The sequence below is a fragment of the Schistocerca cancellata genome, chromosome 7 (genome assembly GCF_023864275.1).
Source record: "Schistocerca cancellata isolate TAMUIC-IGC-003103 chromosome 7, iqSchCanc2.1, whole genome shotgun sequence".
Taxonomy (NCBI): Eukaryota; Metazoa; Arthropoda; class Insecta; order Orthoptera; family Acrididae; genus Schistocerca; species Schistocerca cancellata.
This window is the reverse complement of record NC_064632.1, coordinates 226,270,859-226,290,077: the sequence shown is the minus strand read 5'-3', so window position 1 is coordinate 226,290,077 and position 19,219 is coordinate 226,270,859. Positions and strand designations below refer to the sequence as shown.

At 39.0% G+C, this 19,219-nt stretch overlaps 1 protein-coding gene across 2 annotated transcripts in view; it reads left to right on the top strand.

Annotated features, from left to right (window-relative positions):
- Nucleotides 1-17,866, top strand: part of LOC126092618 (stromal membrane-associated protein 1) — a 179,252-nt gene extending 161,386 nt beyond the window's left edge. The window contains exons 8-9 of one of the 2 annotated variants that reach the window (XM_049908332.1): nt 5,223-5,306; nt 16,018-17,866. In XM_049908332.1, coding sequence (XP_049764289.1) covers nt 5,223-5,306; nt 16,018-16,242 — 309 coding nt within the window. In that variant the 3' untranslated portion in view covers nt 16,243-17,866. The remainder of the gene's footprint in view (nt 1-5,222; nt 5,307-16,017) is intronic. The other variant, XM_049908333.1, reaches the window with a different exon arrangement.
- Nucleotides 17,867-19,219: the final 1,353 nt, after the last annotated feature.

Sequence of the window (19,219 nt, the reverse complement as noted above, 5' to 3'; positions counted from 1 at the left end):
GCCGAATTGCTCAACACGTGGGGCGTGAGGTCTCCACAGTACATCGATGTTGTCGCCAGTGGTCGGCGGAAGGTGCACGTGCCCGTCGACCTGGGACCGGACCGCAGCGACGCACGGATGCACGCCAAGACCGTAGGATCCTACGCAGTGCCGTAGGGGACCGCACCGCCACTTCCCAGCAAATTAGGGACACTGTTGCTCCTGGGGCATCGGCGAGGACCATTCGCAACCGTCTCCATGAAGCTGGGCTACGGTCCCGCACACCGTTAGGCCGTCTTCCGCTCACGCCCCAACATCGTGCAGCCTGCCTCCAGTGGTGTCGCGACAGGCGTGAATGGAGGGACGAATGGAGACGTGTCGTCTTCAGCGATGAGAGTCGCTTCTGCCTTGGTGCCAATGATGGTCGTATGTGTGTTTGGCGCCGTGCAGGTGAGCGCCACAATCAGGACTGCATACGACCGAGGCACACAGGGCCAACACCCGGCATCATGGTGTGGGGAGCGATCTCCTACACTGGCCGTACACCACTGGTGATCGTCGAGGGGACACTGAATAGTGCACGGTACATCCAAACCGTCATCGAACCCATCGTTCTACCATTCCTAGACCGGCAAGGGAACTTGCTGTTCCAACAGGACAATGCACGTCCACATGTATCCCGTGCCACCCAACGTGCTCTAAAAGGTGTAAGTCAACTACCCTGGCCAGCAAGATCTCCGGATCTGTCCCCCATTGAGCATGTTTGGGACTGGATGAAGCGTCGTCTCACGCGGTCTGCACGTCCAGCACGAACGCTGGTCCAACTGAGGCGCCAGGTAGAAATGGCATGGCAAGCCGTTCCACAGGACTACATCCAGCATCTCTACGATCGTCTCCATGGGAGAATAGCAGCCTGCATTGCTGCGAAAGGTGGATATACACTGTACTAGTGCCGACATTGTGCATGCTCTGTTGCCTGTGTCTATGTGCCTGTGGTTCTGTCAGTGTGATCATGTGATGTATCTGACCCCAGGAATGTGTCAATAAAGTTTCCCCTTCCTGGGACAATGAATTCACGGTGTTCTTATTTCAATTTCCAGGAGTGTATGTTAAGGGATTGCATTTGGAAGGCAAATATTTGGCTTTGTTTTTTGTAAAGGTTTGTGCCAGACCAAAAACAGCATCCTCTTGTTATGGAATGATAAAGTCTAATATTCAAGAAGATCTATGCATTGTATTCAACAAACTAAAGTTAATTCATGTAATTCAAAAATACGTAATTAGAATTTATTGCGTAACATAGAATTCACATCATTTGAGTGCTGGAGATATATGACCAGAGAACATTGACAGCCATGTGTTAACAATGTTCTTGCAACTCTGTAAGTGGTTGAACTGCCTCATTCATCATCTGTTGCACATTCCAACTTCGATAAATAAATATGATGTGTATTAATGTTACTGTGCTCTTCTTGATTTTTCATTACTTCAGATTTTTGGTAGGAAGAAATAAGTGTGTATATTTGTATTTATTTTGCTCCCTTTGTTAGGTTTTCCTTAGTAACATACTTCCCAAACCTATTCCCGTGTAATGATACAAATGCCCTGCACAGTATAATATTTAAATAGTACAAAATAGCAGGGCTGCTGTTATTAACAAGTATGATGCAATGTTCATTTGGACATACATAAATGCATGTTTAAAGGAACATGCACTGCTGCGAGTACAGCCATCGAGTAATACCGGAAATGTATTCACACTTGTGAATATGAATTGTCTTCAGCTGTATATTAGAATGACTGCAATGAAAATTTGTGCTGGATTGGGACTCAAACCCAATTTCCTGCTTTATGCGAGTGGTTGCTATAACTACCTCGGGTAGCTGTGCCCAAATCACAAGCAGACCCAAACTTCCCTATGTCATAATCCTTGTCACAATCTGCACTCAGTGTTACCTGTATTCCCATCCAGGGAGGGCTTATTTATTGTGAGTGCATGTCCAAAGAAGCCTCAAATCAGACTACCTAACAACACAGACACTACTTTTTCATATTTATTCACCAATACTGAGACCTCTGCTCCCAATAAATATGCCCTCCTTCGACAGGAATATATGTAATGTACAAGAGCAGTTTGAGACACAAGGCCAATGACGTATGGAAGTTTGGATCTGGCCGTGATTTGGGCATGGATAGCCGAAGTGGTTAAGGTGACCGCTCGCGAAAAAGTGAGAAATCCGGCACAAAATAGCATTGTCTTTCTAATACACAGCTGAAGGTGGTTCATATTCACAGCTGAGAGTACATACTAATTTTGCCACTTCCACAGAAATGTTGTGCACTGTTCACACTTCAATATCCAATTTTTTAGTCCCTTCCTCTCTCTGGACAGGGCTCTAGATTGCCATATGTAATAGATGTGCTCAATCTCGGGTATAAGTCAGAATATATTACCGCCATAAGATGTATTAGTTACACTTCTACTCAACACTTTTTTCGATTAATTAGCTATTGAACTTGATGTAGACTTCATATTCCCTCAGTATTGCCATGTAACAAAATCAGGTGACACACAGGGAACAGATTTTTGTTTCAAATCCCTGTTTAGCCATCCAGATTTTAATTTTTCACGATATTTCTGTATCGCAGAAGTTGAATACTGGGGCGGTTCCTTCAAAAAGAACACAGCCTGGTTTCTTTACCATTCTTTTCTGATCTGAGCATGTGATAAATTTCTAATGAGCCAGTCATTAATTGAATATTAAACATTAACCTACCTATCTCTTCAGATTTAGATAGCTTCTTACAAGCATATAACATATTTCTTTGATGTTATGTGCTGCAGTGTAGCAGCTCATGTCAGTTTCTATATTGAAAGTAGTTCCTTGTGTAAACTACTTTCCACAAAGATAGAGATAAATAAATGTAAAAAAGTTTGTTTTTGTAAGTTTTATTATTTAATTTCCCAATAGTAGTTATGAATCGGACATGGAACAATAAGGTTCCAGTAATACCATTCACATTCACAGAACCTGAGTAGTTTAGTAATTTACCGTTAGCAGCTTCCTTCCCAGACATTCTGTGTGCTCCTTTTTATGGGTGGCATATTGCGCCACATTTTGAAAGTTTGCTTTCTCTTATGTTCTAATTTCCTTTTGCCATGTATTCAGTTTCAGCCCTATTGTTGTTCATTTCTGCCAGTTCTCATTATCTGAAGGCTTTAGGACTTTCTAACAATGCAGAAATCATGTTTTGTTGGTTGAAATGATCTTTTGATGTTCTCATTGTTTGTTCCTTTTCTTCAAAAACTGAGGTTTTGTTTAAAATTTATGTTAAAGCAATTCAGGTACTGCCTAACTTGAGCATATTAAATATATAGGAGTGAGACTTGTTATACACTATAATACCATTTGTACCAATCTTTCAGAAAACATAGTTTTTCTGTTGAAATTTTGATCCAGGATCGGCCATTGCAGTAATATGACTACTGTGGTGTGTACTCGTGTGCTTGAGACCTGATTTCCTAAAAACTTATAAGAGATTTGTACTACAGTAAATATACTGGTGTACAAAATTTAAGGACGAAAGGAACTTCTGCGTGATGTTATTCCCAAGTAACATAGTTGGATGGAACTTTGACCATACATAGAAAGCACTGCTACACTATAATGAAGAAGGTAACTGAAAGAAACAAGTAGTGAGACAAGCAGAAATAACACTTTTATTCAAAGGAAATAATTACACTGAAGTCACTGCAACATATGATGGTCCCCTGGGCAAGATGGAAGGAGGGGCGTGGTTCTTAACAGGACGTGTGATGGTATGGGTGGCAGTGCACGCTCTGTAACGTGCTCCCATGCTCGCCACAAGGTTGGTAAGGAGTTCTCGTGGTAGAGCATTCCGTTCCTCCACCATCATGCTTGACAACTGTGAGATGATCTGTTGTGCATGTGGACATCTCCCCAGTGCACCCCAGACACGTTCCATGAGATGCGAGGTTGGGGGGGATAGGCGACGCAGGCCAGAACATTCACCAAATATCTTCTCAGTAGCTCCTCAACCTGCGCTGTTCGATGTGGTCGCACATTTTATCTGTTCCACAAAAATGAAGTAAGGGCTGAATGGACATCTGAGAAGACACACATGAGGAACTACTGTGTAATAGTGTTGACTAGTGAGTGTACTGTGTTAAAAGATCTGGAGGTCAGTACACCCAAGCCTCCCCGCACCATATCACAAGGACCACCAAAATAATTGTTAAGAGAATGTTCCAGGGTGCAGTGTGTGTTCCCACCTCTCAGCAAATGGGGGTATGTCGTGGCCTACACTCATCACACTCCATCCTTCTTAAGGTTTCCCATTGATTCTTCCACTGTGAAGTCATTTAAGTGCTGTCTCTCGGGCATTGGTAGCAAAAAACACCATCAAAGTGCACCGTAACTGCTCGCTCATAGACACAACTATCCTTTCCTGTTCTTTCAGCTGCCTTGTGCTGTGGGGTCGCCCTATTTTGTGCCATAGTCATGCTGAACTCTTGCCATGTGACTTCCATCTTTCTGTGTATGACTGTGAGCCACGTGGCATCATGCTCCCGCATTTTCATTCATTTACACCCTAATTAATATGTTGTGTTACTTTATCTATCTGGTCCTGAAGTTCTGCAGAGCAGTGTAGTATGTATTTAATACAATCAGTAGTAGTTTGCTACTTGTCTGTAATTTCTTATTGACAATAGTTGTCTTTTGGTGGATGTAGCTGCACGAGTGTTTGTACATATTGTTCTTTTAGATATAGTCTGCAGGTAGTTTTCTTATTTATTTGTTTGCATCATTAAGTTCATTTTTAATTTCACTTCATAGACAGTTGTATTCTTGCTTATAGTGGACATACCATACACTACAAATTTGTTTGGTCTTGTGCATTCAGTGCCTGTAATTTAGAGAGATTCAGGAAGCTGTTGGACTCCCAGAAGTGATGCTGGTGCACTTTTCCCACTCCCATTATGTCCTATAAAAACAGTCACAGTATCTGCCATAAAACTTTGTTCACTCTTCTTATTGTATAGTTATAACACATTTCTTAACCATCTTTAATTATTAGTCTCTTGCATGTAAATTACATTTTTCTTTTCTAATGTTAACAGGCTATCATTTGCAAAACAGCACAGCTTTAATATAACATTATGAAGTTTGTAGACAAAACATTTTGTTATGCACTTTGTAGAATTTGTTATATTTTTGTAGGAGAATGTGCCTCCATCTTCTGGTGTTGATTTGATGTTAGATTTTGCAAGCCCTAATGCAGCAGTCTCTTCTGTTCCAGTACAGGTATGGGTTGACCGTAAATTACTTAATAATATTCTGTAAGAGTAGCAGTATTGATTTTAATCAAGTTACTGCGTACATATAAAATTACTAGGAGACATTATGCTTGCCAGTACTTATCTTACAAAAATGAAATTCCAAATACTGCTTACAAACTCTCTCTCCTTTTTTTAATTGTACCCGAACTGAGAATGAGTGTCCCATCTGTTGCGAGGAAATGGAGTCACAAAGATGAAGTGAGAAATGTCCACTGGTACACATTGTGCCAGCTTAAGTCTAAAGGTGATGAAAGGAAAGAATGAGATGTAAAGATGGAGGAAGTATAATAAAAATGAGAAGTGAAAGGAATGGATTAAAGAATAGTCCAATGGGTTCAAATGTGAAAGAGAGAGGGAGAAAGATGAAGACAGAATAGTAATAGAACAAAAAGGGACATTGAACCAATGTGGAAAACTTGAGTTAAGCTGACAAGGATGGCAGGATAAGAACTGGCCAACCATTCTGTCTCATAATTCCTTATGTGAATTTTCAATTTGATACCATTACTGTATTCATAGTCATAGGACTTTGAAATATTATCATCAAAGGTAAGAGAAGACAAGAATTTCAAAGTAGTGTCTTCACTTAGTCTCAGTAGGTGGCTACATGAAACTGAAGTTTCCATTTAACTTTTTACGAGTGAACCTGTTCCAAAGTTCATGCGTATCCTTTCACATTTTTTGCAAGAGTACAGTTAAGACATCAGTGCAATATGGTTTGTCATATAAATTCTTCTTCTATTTAAGTTTCCAATAATTCATTCCACTGTCTTTTGATGTGCAATCCTTACATTCCTGTGATGAAGCTTTCCTACTCAATCTCAAGCTGCCAAAGGTAAAAATGAGAACTAAAACAATAAAAGAAAAGCACCTACATACTGCTTCTTATAGTGCAAAAGTTCACAGCTTTAAGCTGCCAGAGACACGCATGTGAGCAGTGCATTCTTGTGTGCTCCAGGTGTGGTCCATACCATATCAAATTATTGCAGTCAGGGCACAAGAGAGTGTTACACACTACTAGGAAGGTGTTTCATTCAGTTACTCCTTACTATTGTTTCAAAATATTATGCAAATGGGAGCTTCACTTTTCACTGACTTGTAATTACATGAGGTAACTGATGTATATATGTTTCATGATTGGAAGAAACAAAATTTAGTGTGTGAAATATCTACTGATGTGGTTTTTGTTCATAGCTGTTGTGTAATACAGTACCATCAGTACAACGTAATGCAGTTTGTGTCTACTGCTGATCTTTGTGTCATTTTATGCCTCAGCTTTCTCAGTTACTTCAGTTACCTTGATTACTAATCCAATGTGCTGCTAACAAGATTTTGTTATTTTCCAATCCACAGTTGTTCTCTCCTGATAATTAGCTTATTATGTTCAGGATAACATAATAATCATTGGACTCTTGGTATGAGTACCATTGCTTGTGGTCTGTTTGAATCATATTCCCAACTATCTTTAGTTTTATTCTGTTTAAAGTCAGAGCTTTCTATTTAAGCCAAGGTTTTGTTTCAGACCTTATTGTTTTCATCAGTTTACTAGTGGTGATTTTTACAGAATAGTATGTAAGAAACTGAATCATATGTTATGATTGAATGTTTTCAATGGATGGTGAGCTGTAATTCTCACCTGAGAATTATGTCGTCCATTCTCATAGGTTAATTGATCTTTGTTTATTGGGGGGGGGGGGGGGGGAGGAGGAGAGAAGAGATGGAGTGCAGGGGTTAGTTCCAGTTCAATATGTGTTAATCTCGTGCTGAATACAGTTTGTGTGCAGAGTTTAATGTTAAGCCTCACTTTTTTCGCAAACAGTAGTGAGAACCCCACAACTTAATTTTGATATTAATCATAAATTTTCTGTCTAAGTCTGTCATCTTCTAGACTTGTTAAAAAACAAGTTGCTCTCATTTATTATCCAAAATACTGATATAATCTTCAGCACTGATCTGTAACAGCACATTTCAAAAGCTACTGTTTTTTTTCTCATGAATACTTTTTAATGTTCACATTTCACTTACGTTTAAAGCTACACTTCAGACATATGCTCTTCGCTGATGACCTCGATGTTGAGCGCCCACAAACCCCCCAGACATATGCTCAGAAAAGACTTGATAACAGTTAAATTTGTCTTAGTTGTTATCATATTTCTATCTTTTACTAAGTCTTTCTTTGCTATTGACAGTCTCCATTTTATATCCTCTGCTTTTACAGTCATCCCTTACTTCACTATGCAAACAGCAAAATTCATCTACTTATTCAGTAACCCATTCCCTAATCGAATTTCCTCAACATCACCTTACTCAGGTACACGTCATTACCCTTGATTTACTTCTGTTGACAGTGCTCATCTTAAATCATCTTTTCAAGGCACTATCAATTCCCTCATCTTATCTTCCAAATCTGTAAGTGAGATATGAAATTTAGGGCAAAACTGAAATTTTTAGACATATGAAAGTGTTTCTTACTAAAACTAATGTAGAATTTTGTCAGTTTTTGCTGTGAGAGTGACACGACAGGAGAGAAAGCTATAATGTGAGTGAGTGAGAGGGGGGGGGGGGGGGGGGGTGCATTTTGCTATGCTACTTAATGACATAGTCACATAGTCAGTGACAGAGATATACCCAAGTAATCCAGTGTGTCATTTCCTTTTCAGACATCTGTATTTTTCACTATACTCATCCAGCTTTTGACTTAGTTTTAACAGAGTATCTGTGTTCTTTTGTATGTGCGCCCACACACACAAATCTAATCCAGAATTGTAAATAAATGTCCTCCATGTAGGGAAACCGAAGAGTCACTTATTAAAGGCAAGACCTCTGGTCAGACTGTGTATCAGTTAATTTACTTTTTGAGTAAGCTGATACAATAACTCCACACTTTGTAATTATATACAAGCACTCACACTTAACAAAAGAAATCTCGATCACAAACTTTCTCTTTGTAATGTGAAAATATTTTGTTGGCCCCCACGTACATAGTGAGAAATTATAAGTAATGAAAATTCCTGGATGAAGCAATACATAAAATAAGGGAAAGACAACCACTCAATGTAGAACGGAACAATGCATGGAGCACAAAAACCCATAACAGGAAACTGCATTCACACTAACTTTTGAGCACTAGCTCTTTTTCTACCAAAACTCCACCCATTCACTAACAATCAAACACACACTCCCAGGACCACAAGAAGACTAATTATTGATACTCGATTACTGAGGGCTGTTGCCTGAGCTGATGGAGATTGGAGGTGGAGAGGGGGGGGGGGATGGAAAGGATACATAGAGGTGGTAGTGAGAAAGAGGCAAGTCTTTAGATACATGACCTCATGACTGCACAGCAAGACAAAAAGGGTACAGCAAAAAGAGATGTAGGAAGAGGGAGCGGTGAAAGTGAAGATGAACAGAAAGAAAGGGAGGGGTAATAGAAGGGACTGGGGGCAAAAGCCAGTGCATGATCTAAACAAAGAAGAATCATTCAGCTGGTGTACAGCAACTTGCATACTAAAATTGATCATGAGACATCAGGCGTGTGCACATACCAATAAATTTTTTTACTGTATTCCGTTGACGATTACACACACATTCTAATTTACTAACACACAAATGAAAATGTCATGTGTAAACCAATGTGAAATAACACAAAATGTAAGTTTTTTAATGACATAATGCAAAAATGTGCTAGGAGGCAAGTAAACTTGCATTACTGTGATGGGTGTTTGCTTTGGGTCTATTATTGCTATGAAGGTCTGCTTCTACAAACATATTCAACAGACAACTGCATGGTAGAAGGTACCATTTACCACTCCTAGTCATTTTTTTTCTATGTACTCACAAATAATCAGGGAAAATAGGAGGGAGGGAGGGGGGGGGGGGAGGAGGAGGAGAGAGAGAGAGAGAGAGAGAGAGAGAGATGACTATACCTTCTTGGTGCTTATGCAAAATGTAGGTGACAGTAAAATCAATTTTCAATCAGTTGTGTGCTATTGCTCTATATGTAGTCTCCTTCATAGATGAGCTAAACTTCCCAAAAATTCTCCCTTTGAACTGAAATCGACAATTTGCCTTCGCTACTAACATCCTGACATGCTTGTTCCCTTTCATATTGCTTTCCAGCATTACATCTAGATATTTAAGCGACATGACTGTGTTGAGCAGCACACTTGAACATTACAGGATTGTTTTTCCTACTCACCTGCGTTAACTTACATTTTCCTACATTAAAAGCAAGCTGCTGTTCATCATGCCAACTAGAAATTTTGTCTGTCATTCTGTATCCTCTTACTGCCACTCAGTGACGATCTCTTCCCATACACACAGCATAATCATCAAATGGCCCCAGATTGCTACTCATGCTGTCCGTCACGTCATATACAGGGTGACAGTTATTGGATATAAATGGAAAAAAATGTAAATTAGTTACAAACTATGGCATACACACACTTTATTCACCATGTTAATGTTACTACAGATATTCGGATTTAGGTTATGACATGTTCAATATGCCTGGCAATGATGTGGCACAGGCAGAATAGTGAAATTCTACACGAACTGCTGAAGTGTCGGAACAACGATGCTGTTAGTGACCTCCTGAATGGCTGTATTCAGCTCAGCAATGGTTTTGAGTTATTGCTGTACACCTTGTCTTTAATATAGCCCCCCCCCCCCAAAAAAAGTCGCATTTGTTCAGATCCGGAGAATATGGCAGCCAATTGAGGCAATATGGCAGCCAATTGAGGCCCATGCAACTGCCTCTGGGTATCCCAGAGCCAGAATGCAGTCCCCAGAATGCCCCTTCAGGGCATCAAACACTCTACTGCTTCGATGGGGTCGAGCTCAGTCTTGCACAAACCACATCTTGTTGAAATCAGGGTCACTTTGGATAATGGACCTGAAAGCATCTTCCAAAACCTTCATGTACCATTCGGTAGTAACCGTGCCATCAACGAATACCACACTGTGACTGAACATTGCACACCATACAATCACCCGTTTAGAGTGAAGTGACTTCTTGAGCATGAAATGTGGATTCTCAGTCCGCCAGACGTGCCAATTTTGCTTATTGATGAACCCATCCAAATGAAAGTGAGCTTCGTTGCTAAATCAAAACATGCATGCGCATACTAGTTCCCATTATGACCTGCAGCCAGAGGTTCAGTGTGACTATTCAGAAGTTATAATGATTTGATTTCATGTAGTTTAATAATTGTGTCCCTGTATGTGTGTAGGGAATGAGAGCGGTCCTATCACTCTTCCCTGGGGCACTCTTGAACACGTTCTTGCCTTTGACAACATATCGTGTTCTATTACTTTTTCGAGCCACTTTTTATTGAAGCCTATTCTGTATGCTTGTACTTTTAACAGTCTGCAGTGGGGCAGTGTGTAAAACACTTTCTGGAAATCTAGGGAAAATGAATCTGCCTGTTGCCCTTCATCCGTGGTTTGCAGCATAATGCGTTCACTATGCTGTTCATAGTGCCTTATCCATATGTCTGTTTTCTTATTCATTCTGCATTCCTATTTTCTTTTTCATTATTAGACCTACTTGTGCACTACCTCTATTTGGCTTGGTATTCATAAACCTGTACTCACCTGATGAATAGTCATGTTCTTCCTGCCCCTGAACTTCAGTAATTTCCACTACATGTAACTTCACTCTATCCATTTCCCTTTCTAAATGTCCGCCTCGATATCTGAGTGGTCAGCATGACTGATTGCCATCCTACTGGCCTGGGTTCGATTCCCGGCTGGTTCGGAGATTTTCTCTGCTCAGGGACTGGGTGTTGTGTTGTCTTCATTATCATTTCATCCCCATCCAGTGCACAGGTCCCCCAATGTGGCTTCGAATGTAATACGACCTGCATCAAGGCAGCCGGACCTGGCACACAAGGGGCCTCCCGACCAATGACACCAAACGCTCATTTCCATTTTTCTTTTCTACATTTTCTGCCAACCTATCCAATTAAGGTCTCTAGCATTCCTCACACTGACCTGTAGAAGACAAGATTTGTTTTTCCTGACGATATCATCCTCAGTAGCGCCTGCATGGGGATGCGAATGTTGGACTATTTCACTTCCTGAAAATTTTACCCAAGAAGATTTCATAATTAAGTCATACAATGCAGGTGCCTGTCTTCAGGATATGTGATGGCTGTACTTTCAGCCGTTCAGTGCCAGCACAGCAAGGCCATTTTGATTGATGTTACAAGCCCAGATTAGTCAGACAGATTATTCCCTGCAAGGCTGCTGCCCCACTTCTGGGACCATGTGCTAGTTTGCAAAGATACACAAAGCCAACCCCCACCACTAGCTCAATAGATTCTGGAGAGAGAGAGAGAGAGAGAGAGAGTGAGAGAGAGAGAGAGAGAGAGAGAGTGAGAGAAAGTATGATAAGACAAAAGAAATCACTCGGACAGTACAGGAAGAGGAAAATTTATGATGGAGAACTGGAACTTGACAGTAGGAAAAAAAGACAAGCAAAAATGGTAGGAGAATATAAACTGAGAAAAGAAATGAAAGAGGAAGCCGTTTGGTAGAATTTTGCACAGGCTATAATTAAATCGTTAGTAACATTTAGTGTAAGAATTGTGAAAGAAGGTTGTATTTGAGGAAGAGGCATGGATCACTGAAAAGTTTCAGATTTGGTACTTAGTGTCGAGACAGAGATTTTGGAATCAGATTATAAACTGTAAGACATCTCCTGGGGGGCAGATGTGGACTTGAACCACAATTTAATGGTTATGAGCCATAGATCAAAATTGAAGAAATTGCACAAAAAAAGGAAATTACTGAGATGGAACCTGGATAAACGGGAAAGAAAGAGGCTGTACAGAGTTTAAGGAAGCATTAAGCAATGATTGTTTGAAACACGGGAAAGGAATATAATAGAAGACAATTTGATATTTCTGCAATATGAAATACTGAAGACAGCAGAGGATCATACAGATAAAAAGACAAGATGTTGTAGAAATCTGCAGATATCACAGGAGATACTAAATTTAATTGATGAAGGGACAAAATACAAAAATTAATCAGGCAAAATAGAATACAGGCATTTAAAAAATGAGATTGACAAAAACTGCAAAATGGCTGAGCAGAAATGACAAGAAGACAAAGGCAAGGCTATAGGAGCATGTATAACTAGTGGAAAGATACATATTACTGGTAAGAAAATTAGATCCCTTTGGAGAAAAGAGAAGCAGCTATATGAATATCAAAGAGTGCAAATGGAAAGACAGCTCTAAGCAAAGGAGGACAAGCTGAAAGGTGGAATGGGTATCTAAAGGGGCTATACAAAGGAAATTACTATAATACAGAGATGGGTGAGGAGATAGATGAAGATGAGATGGGAGATAAAACACAACAACAAGAATCTGGCAGAGCACTGGAAACCCTTGAAGTGTTTTAGGCTGGCTTGGCTGTGTGGTGTTTTTTTATACTTCATCTAATGCACAAAACACTTCTGTAAATTGCCACCTGAACATTCCATTTATATACAATGAATGTTGCTTAGTGGATACTTCATTGCCATTAAATATTACTTATCAGGGTTCAGCTAGTCTGTGCCCTGAATCAGTGTGCCTTCTTCCTCCAACTTGATTCAGACTTCGCCTCCATACAGACTGCAGATAAAACTGCTGAAAATTAACTTCTCATTCATTCCACCTCATAAGAAGTGGGATTCAATTCATCTTCTTATATTATCTTCAGTATTGCAACTCAATACACAATAAATGAGGACAGCCACTATCACGTATACTGCCTCTCTACTATGTACAAAACAGACCTGATATTCAACTTGATAATTAACACTTAAAATACATTTATTATCTTTGACTTTTTGCGTTCTTAGATTTCATTGAGCTCTTTCTTCCACACCACCTGCTCTGCGGAACTCCTCTCTTCACCTCAGCAGGTAGGCTCTGACTACTATCCACCTCCGTACAGTCACTGGACCATTAGCTCTGGTATGATGCACCTATGATTTAAAACACCTCCCAACAGCGGGGTGCTCACCACTTACCGACCATTCTGTCACAAACCCCTTTTCTCTGAGATAAGTGTTTAAGGACGTGATACCTCTCGTTCAAGAAATCGGATGTATCACTACAGCCTAAAGTTGAAACAAGGCCCTTGGAGTAGAAGACATTGCCTCAGAACTATTGAATTTCATGGGATAGCCAGCCATGGCCAAACTATCCCACATGGTGTGCAAGTTGTACAAGACAGTTGAAATGTCCTCAGACTTCAAAGAATAAAGGAACAGTTCCAGTTCAGAAAGGAGGAGCTGATAGGTGTGAATATTACCTGTCTATCAGTTTCATAAGTCATTCTTGCAGAATATTGAATCAAATTATTTACAGAGAAAAATGGAAAAACTGTTGGAAGCCAACCTTGGGAAGATCGGTTTGGGTTCCAGAGAAATGTAGAAACATGAAGCAATACTAATCAAAGATAGTTTAAGGGAAGGCAAGAATACATTTATAGCATTTGTAGACATGGAGGAAAACGTCTGATGTTCCTGAGTGGAATACACTCTTCAAAATTTTAAAGGTAGCAGGAGTAAAATACAAAGAGCTAAAGGTTATTTACAACTTGTACAGAAACCAGACGGCAGTTAGAAGGATCAGACGACGAAAGGGAAACAGTGGATGAGAAGAGTGAGAGACACCCCCAGTGTTGCTCAGTCTGTACATTGAGCAGTCTGTGAAGGGAAGGAAAGAACAATTTGGAAAGGGAATTAAAGTTCAGGGTGGAGAAATAAAAACTTTGAAGTTTGCCAGTGACATTGTAATTCCGTTAGAGGTGGTAAAGGACATAGAAGTGCACTTGAATAGAGTGGACAGGCTCTTAAAAGTGGAATGTAAGATAGTCAAGGATAGTGGGATGTAGTCGAATTAAATCAGGTGATCGAGGGAATTAGATTTAAAAATGGCACACTAATAATAGCATATGAGTTTTGTAACTATAATGTGATAGACAAAATTGATTATTTTCATTTGGAAATTATTTTCATTCATATAGGAGTTCAGTTATTTAGACAGAAAATTTACTGATGGTGGCTAAAGTAGATAGGACATAAAGTATAGACTGGCAATGGCAAGAGAATTGTTCCTGGAAAAGATAAATTTGCTAACACTGAATTTAGATTTAAGTGTTAGGAAGACTTTCTGACAGTATTTGTCTAGAGTGTAGCCAGTTACAGAAGTTAAAAATGGATAGTAAGCAGTTAAGACAGGAAGAGAATAGAAGCTTTTGAAGTGTGGTACTATAAAAAAATGTCGAAATTTAGGTACATGGAATGCATAACTTATGAGGTGGTACTGAATAGACTAGGGGAGAACAGAAATTATTGGCACAACTTGACTAAAAGAAGGGATCTGTTGATAAAACACATTCTGAAATGTCACTTTTGTATTAAAGTGGAGGTGTAAAGACTGAAGAGGGAGACCAAGAAGTCAGTACAGTAGATAGCTTCAAATGGGTGTAGGTTGTAGTAGTTACTTGGATACAGAGATGAGGAGTCGCATCCAACCAGTTGCTTGCCTGAATATGACAATGATGACAATGCAAAGAGAGTGATTTTCAATTTAGTGTTAGATTTTTGCGTATACTCTGTTCTCAGTTAAAACTCCTATGAATCTGATTTAGGCATTTTACTTCGTCAGCCGCCGTTTTTCAAAATTTATTTTAAAATGTGGTGAATGTAGTTGATGTTGAAAAAGTACTCAATCATTTCACACAATAGGGAACATAAAACTTTGGCACACTGTATTATTAATTAAACGGTTAATACCTCAGAGGAAAGGAAATGTTAGACCCTTAGTTCCTCTTAAGAAAAGGAAAAAAATTATTTGAGCACTGATCAGAAGTGATTGTACTCTAGTTTTGCTTCTTAAATACAGTCAGTAAGATGGAAATACCAACATCAAATCATCTCTGCTATAACTTAAATGACAATATTTCCAATTTCTGTAGTAGAAATAAAAGTTAGGCACATGGAAAAATTCTTAGCAATAATATTTTTAATGTTTACTGTCAAATGACAACCAATTCGTAGTCAGATGACCTTTTTGCTAAGTCTTGGTTGTAGCCACACTTACATGCTCTTCGGTCATGTAAACGAATGTGATGCCTACAGTACAGTAAATATACTGTTAAATTTGGGTCTCTTACACTTTTCAACATGCCAGTAAAAAGCAGTGAAACAACACAAAAGTAAATAAAAAGAAAATTAAGCCACATAAAAATATTACCTGGATAACTCTTAAAATAGTTTTCTTCTGTCCCTGTCTGTTGGGTTAATGTTGTTTGTGTTTGTTGAGCATGCAGTTTCAAGTAAATAATGTGAAACACACATTGTCATATGTTTATTTTTGCAACAAAGTGCTATTGACTCACTATTGAGATTACAAATAGATTTGGTTGAAAACTGCAACATTATACAAGGTTTATCAGCTGTTTTGTTTCTTGTGTTAGCTTGTAATGTGTGTTCATAAATCAGGCATTGTCAATGAATACCGCAAAGGCATGCAAGTGATGTAATGTCTTATTAAGTCAGAAGAGAAATAATGTGGCCACATAACAAAGCAATTGTTTCTAATTACTGTTAATATGTATATCTAGCAATATTCTTGATTTTGTTCAATAATATGAGGTGCTTTTGTTGACAGCTTCCACAACAGATGGCTCGTCTTAACTTGGGTGCTCCAGTGGTTACTGCCCAGGTTCCAGGTATGATGGGCATGCCCATGCAACCAGTTTCAGCCATGAGTATACCTACAATGGGTGTACCTGCAATAGGTATGACAGCAACTACTACACCAGCAATGGGCATCAGTACTTTCGGCCAGCCAGCGAATCCTGGACATACATTGGCAACTAATTTATGGCAATAGAATTATATGAATTTGATTGTGTAAAATATAGTACTTGATAGGGAGGTAGATTTGTTGCTGTGAAACTACACAAAATCACGGAGTATTGTAAAGCGTGAGATTTTATAATCTTTAATTTCTGTTGCTTTCTGCAATATTTCCTACAAACAGCTTCTCAGCTTCAGTTGAACTCTACTTTTGTGTTGTTCTGCATGTAATGAGTTTTAATAATCATTGTTTGATAGCCTGTCCACAACACACAGGAACAAGCAAAGTTGGGACCATTAAGCAATCAGTGCATAAGCATGGAGACAGAAGCAGTGTTTGGATTATATTGTGTATAAAAAGTTGATATTGTTGCCTTGTAAGTGTGCAAGCAGCAGTCAGTTGCATCTGTGTGTTGTTGTGAAATTCATTGAATGTGTTGCCAACATACTTAATTTGAAGTTTTATGAGTAGTGCATACATTAGCTAATATCACATATTGAAAACAGAAATTCTACCAGTTCTCAGTTACAGTGCAGTGGAAGAATTTGAGCAGATACCAAAAATTGGAAAATTTATGCCTTTGATATTATTGCCATGCCTAAGTGTACATAGAAAGGTACATGAACTGCGCATAGCAGACTGTAGGATTTCTCTTAGTGGTGCTACAGAGTTCATTGCCTGTATGTCAGTGTGCAACAGGCATATAGAATTACAGTGTATATTCCACATTGGTAGTAATTGTTTGTGAAAAGGCTTAAAAAGGCAATCTCAAATTTTTGTTGTCAACATTGTTTTTACAATACATAAATGTATTGTTCGTTCACTGTACCTTGGAATGTATGTGGCTTCTTAGTGTGTGTGTGTGTGTGTGTGTGTGTGTGTGTGTGTGGTTGGTTGGTTGGTTGGTTGGTTGGTTGGTTTGTTTTTTGTTTCAGAGAGGGAGAGATAAAGAGAAAAATGCAGTAAGTGCTTTTATATACAAAACACAGTATCATTTATAGGTGCCTCATTCATCAGTGTATAAAACAGTGGGGTCATTATTTGTAAAAAAAGGTTACTTGTTTTTTATACCTGCATCTTGATATGTGTAAAGTATCATTTTCATATTGTATATTGAGTAAATATGATATTAAAGAATATTGAATGGAAGTGTGCATATCCAATGCAATTTGTAGTAAAAATGTGTTGAGAGCTGTAGCTTTTAGCAAACTGTGTGTAGATGTTATTTTTAATAGGATTTTGTTAATATATCTTGTTGTGAGTTGTGTGTTTTGTCAGTTCACATAAAAATATTGTGGTATTAATGACTTCCTTCACATTAAATATGGAAGTGACTGAGGTCCTATATGTGACTAGTCAAAATGCTATAACAAAATTACGCATAGCAATATTCTTGAAAGACTACCTCAGATCCATTACGTTAGGGATAAAAGTCTGATTGGTATACATTCAAAGTTTTTATTTGACATCAAAAATTCGTTATTTATTGGTACTTTGCTGCTGGCTGTAGAAGTGCCTGGTGAAATATATAAACCCTTGCTCAGAGATGAAAAGATACTGTACAACTGTGAACTGTGAGAAATTGTATATAAATATGTTTTGTATTTTGTCATTGTTGTGGGTACAAGTGGAAATAATCAAATTTCTTTACATTCCATTGCAGTGTTTTGAATGTCCACCTCTCCTTTTACTTAAACTGTTGCGAAAGAAAGTTTGAAGTTGCTTATAATGACATTCTTGTTTTCAGAGTATGGAGATGAAATATAAATTTGCTGAGAGTATGAAACTATAAAATGCATACCTGCAGTGCTTTATTAGTAGAAATACGTCATCTCCAAATAGTATTTCACCCACACATACATTGGCTTTTACTCGTTAAGATTCCCATAAACTTCATCTACTTGAGTTGCACACATGCACTCTGCTTGGATTTGGTGTTTTTCTCCATGTGTTAACTTGTATTTATAATAATTTTTCTTGTACTGTGCCCTTAAGTGTTTGAATTTCTTCTTGTCTCTTTGCTCTCTAAAAGTCACATTTATTGTTACAGTTTAGGTGCAAGTAACTCTATGGTGGTCTTGTAAGGTCAGCTAAATGACCTGAATGCAACATGTCAACTCATTCATACTGCTAGTTCGTCAGCCATAATTTTCAGCATATCATTCAACCCTTGAGCAGGCACACTTGTGTAAACCAGCCACAAAAAATATTGTCTTTTACCATTCCATTGTTTCACACTGGCAAGCCTCTACCTATTCTTTCATTATTGCTTCAGTTAATGCAGTGATAAGCTGTGCTGTCATATATCCAAGTAAGCAGCAGTAATACAGGTTGGGACAAATCAAAGTGGCCTGGACAAGTGGATACAATTAGATGTGAATGTTTGCATATAACCGCACCCCATGATGCGCACACCATATGTATGCCTGCCACATAAGCCACACCAGTTCAGAGCGTAGTGCGAGCTATGTCAGTGTGAGTGGAGCAGTCAATGTTTTTTGTGGAGAGTTACGTGATAAGTCATGGAAATGATGTAATCAGTTGTTTGCTGAGAAGTTTTATGGTTTCAAAGAGTGCCAAACAACGCTTCGTCCGAAAAAGGCATCAGACAGGACCCGATCCAAACAAGACAAAAACATTGTAACACACACACACACACACACACACACACACACACACACACACACACACACACACACCAGAAAATTCTTCAGAGTCCTTCCAAATATACCAGACGCCTGTCACAAGAGACAGTCATATCACAGCGATCATGTGGACAAGTACTCCACCTGGACCTGCACATGTATTCGTACTGAGTGTCTGGTGTTCATACATTAAAACCAGCAGATGCTCCTCAGCACCTCCAGTTTTGTGAGTGGCTGGTCAATGAGAGAATGAATGGGTTGGACATGGATCTGTTCTTTGTGTCTGATGAAGCCTGGTTTCACCTGAGTGGTTATGTCAGTTCACAGAATCACAGGTTCTGGGCTGCAGAGAATCCACATAACTT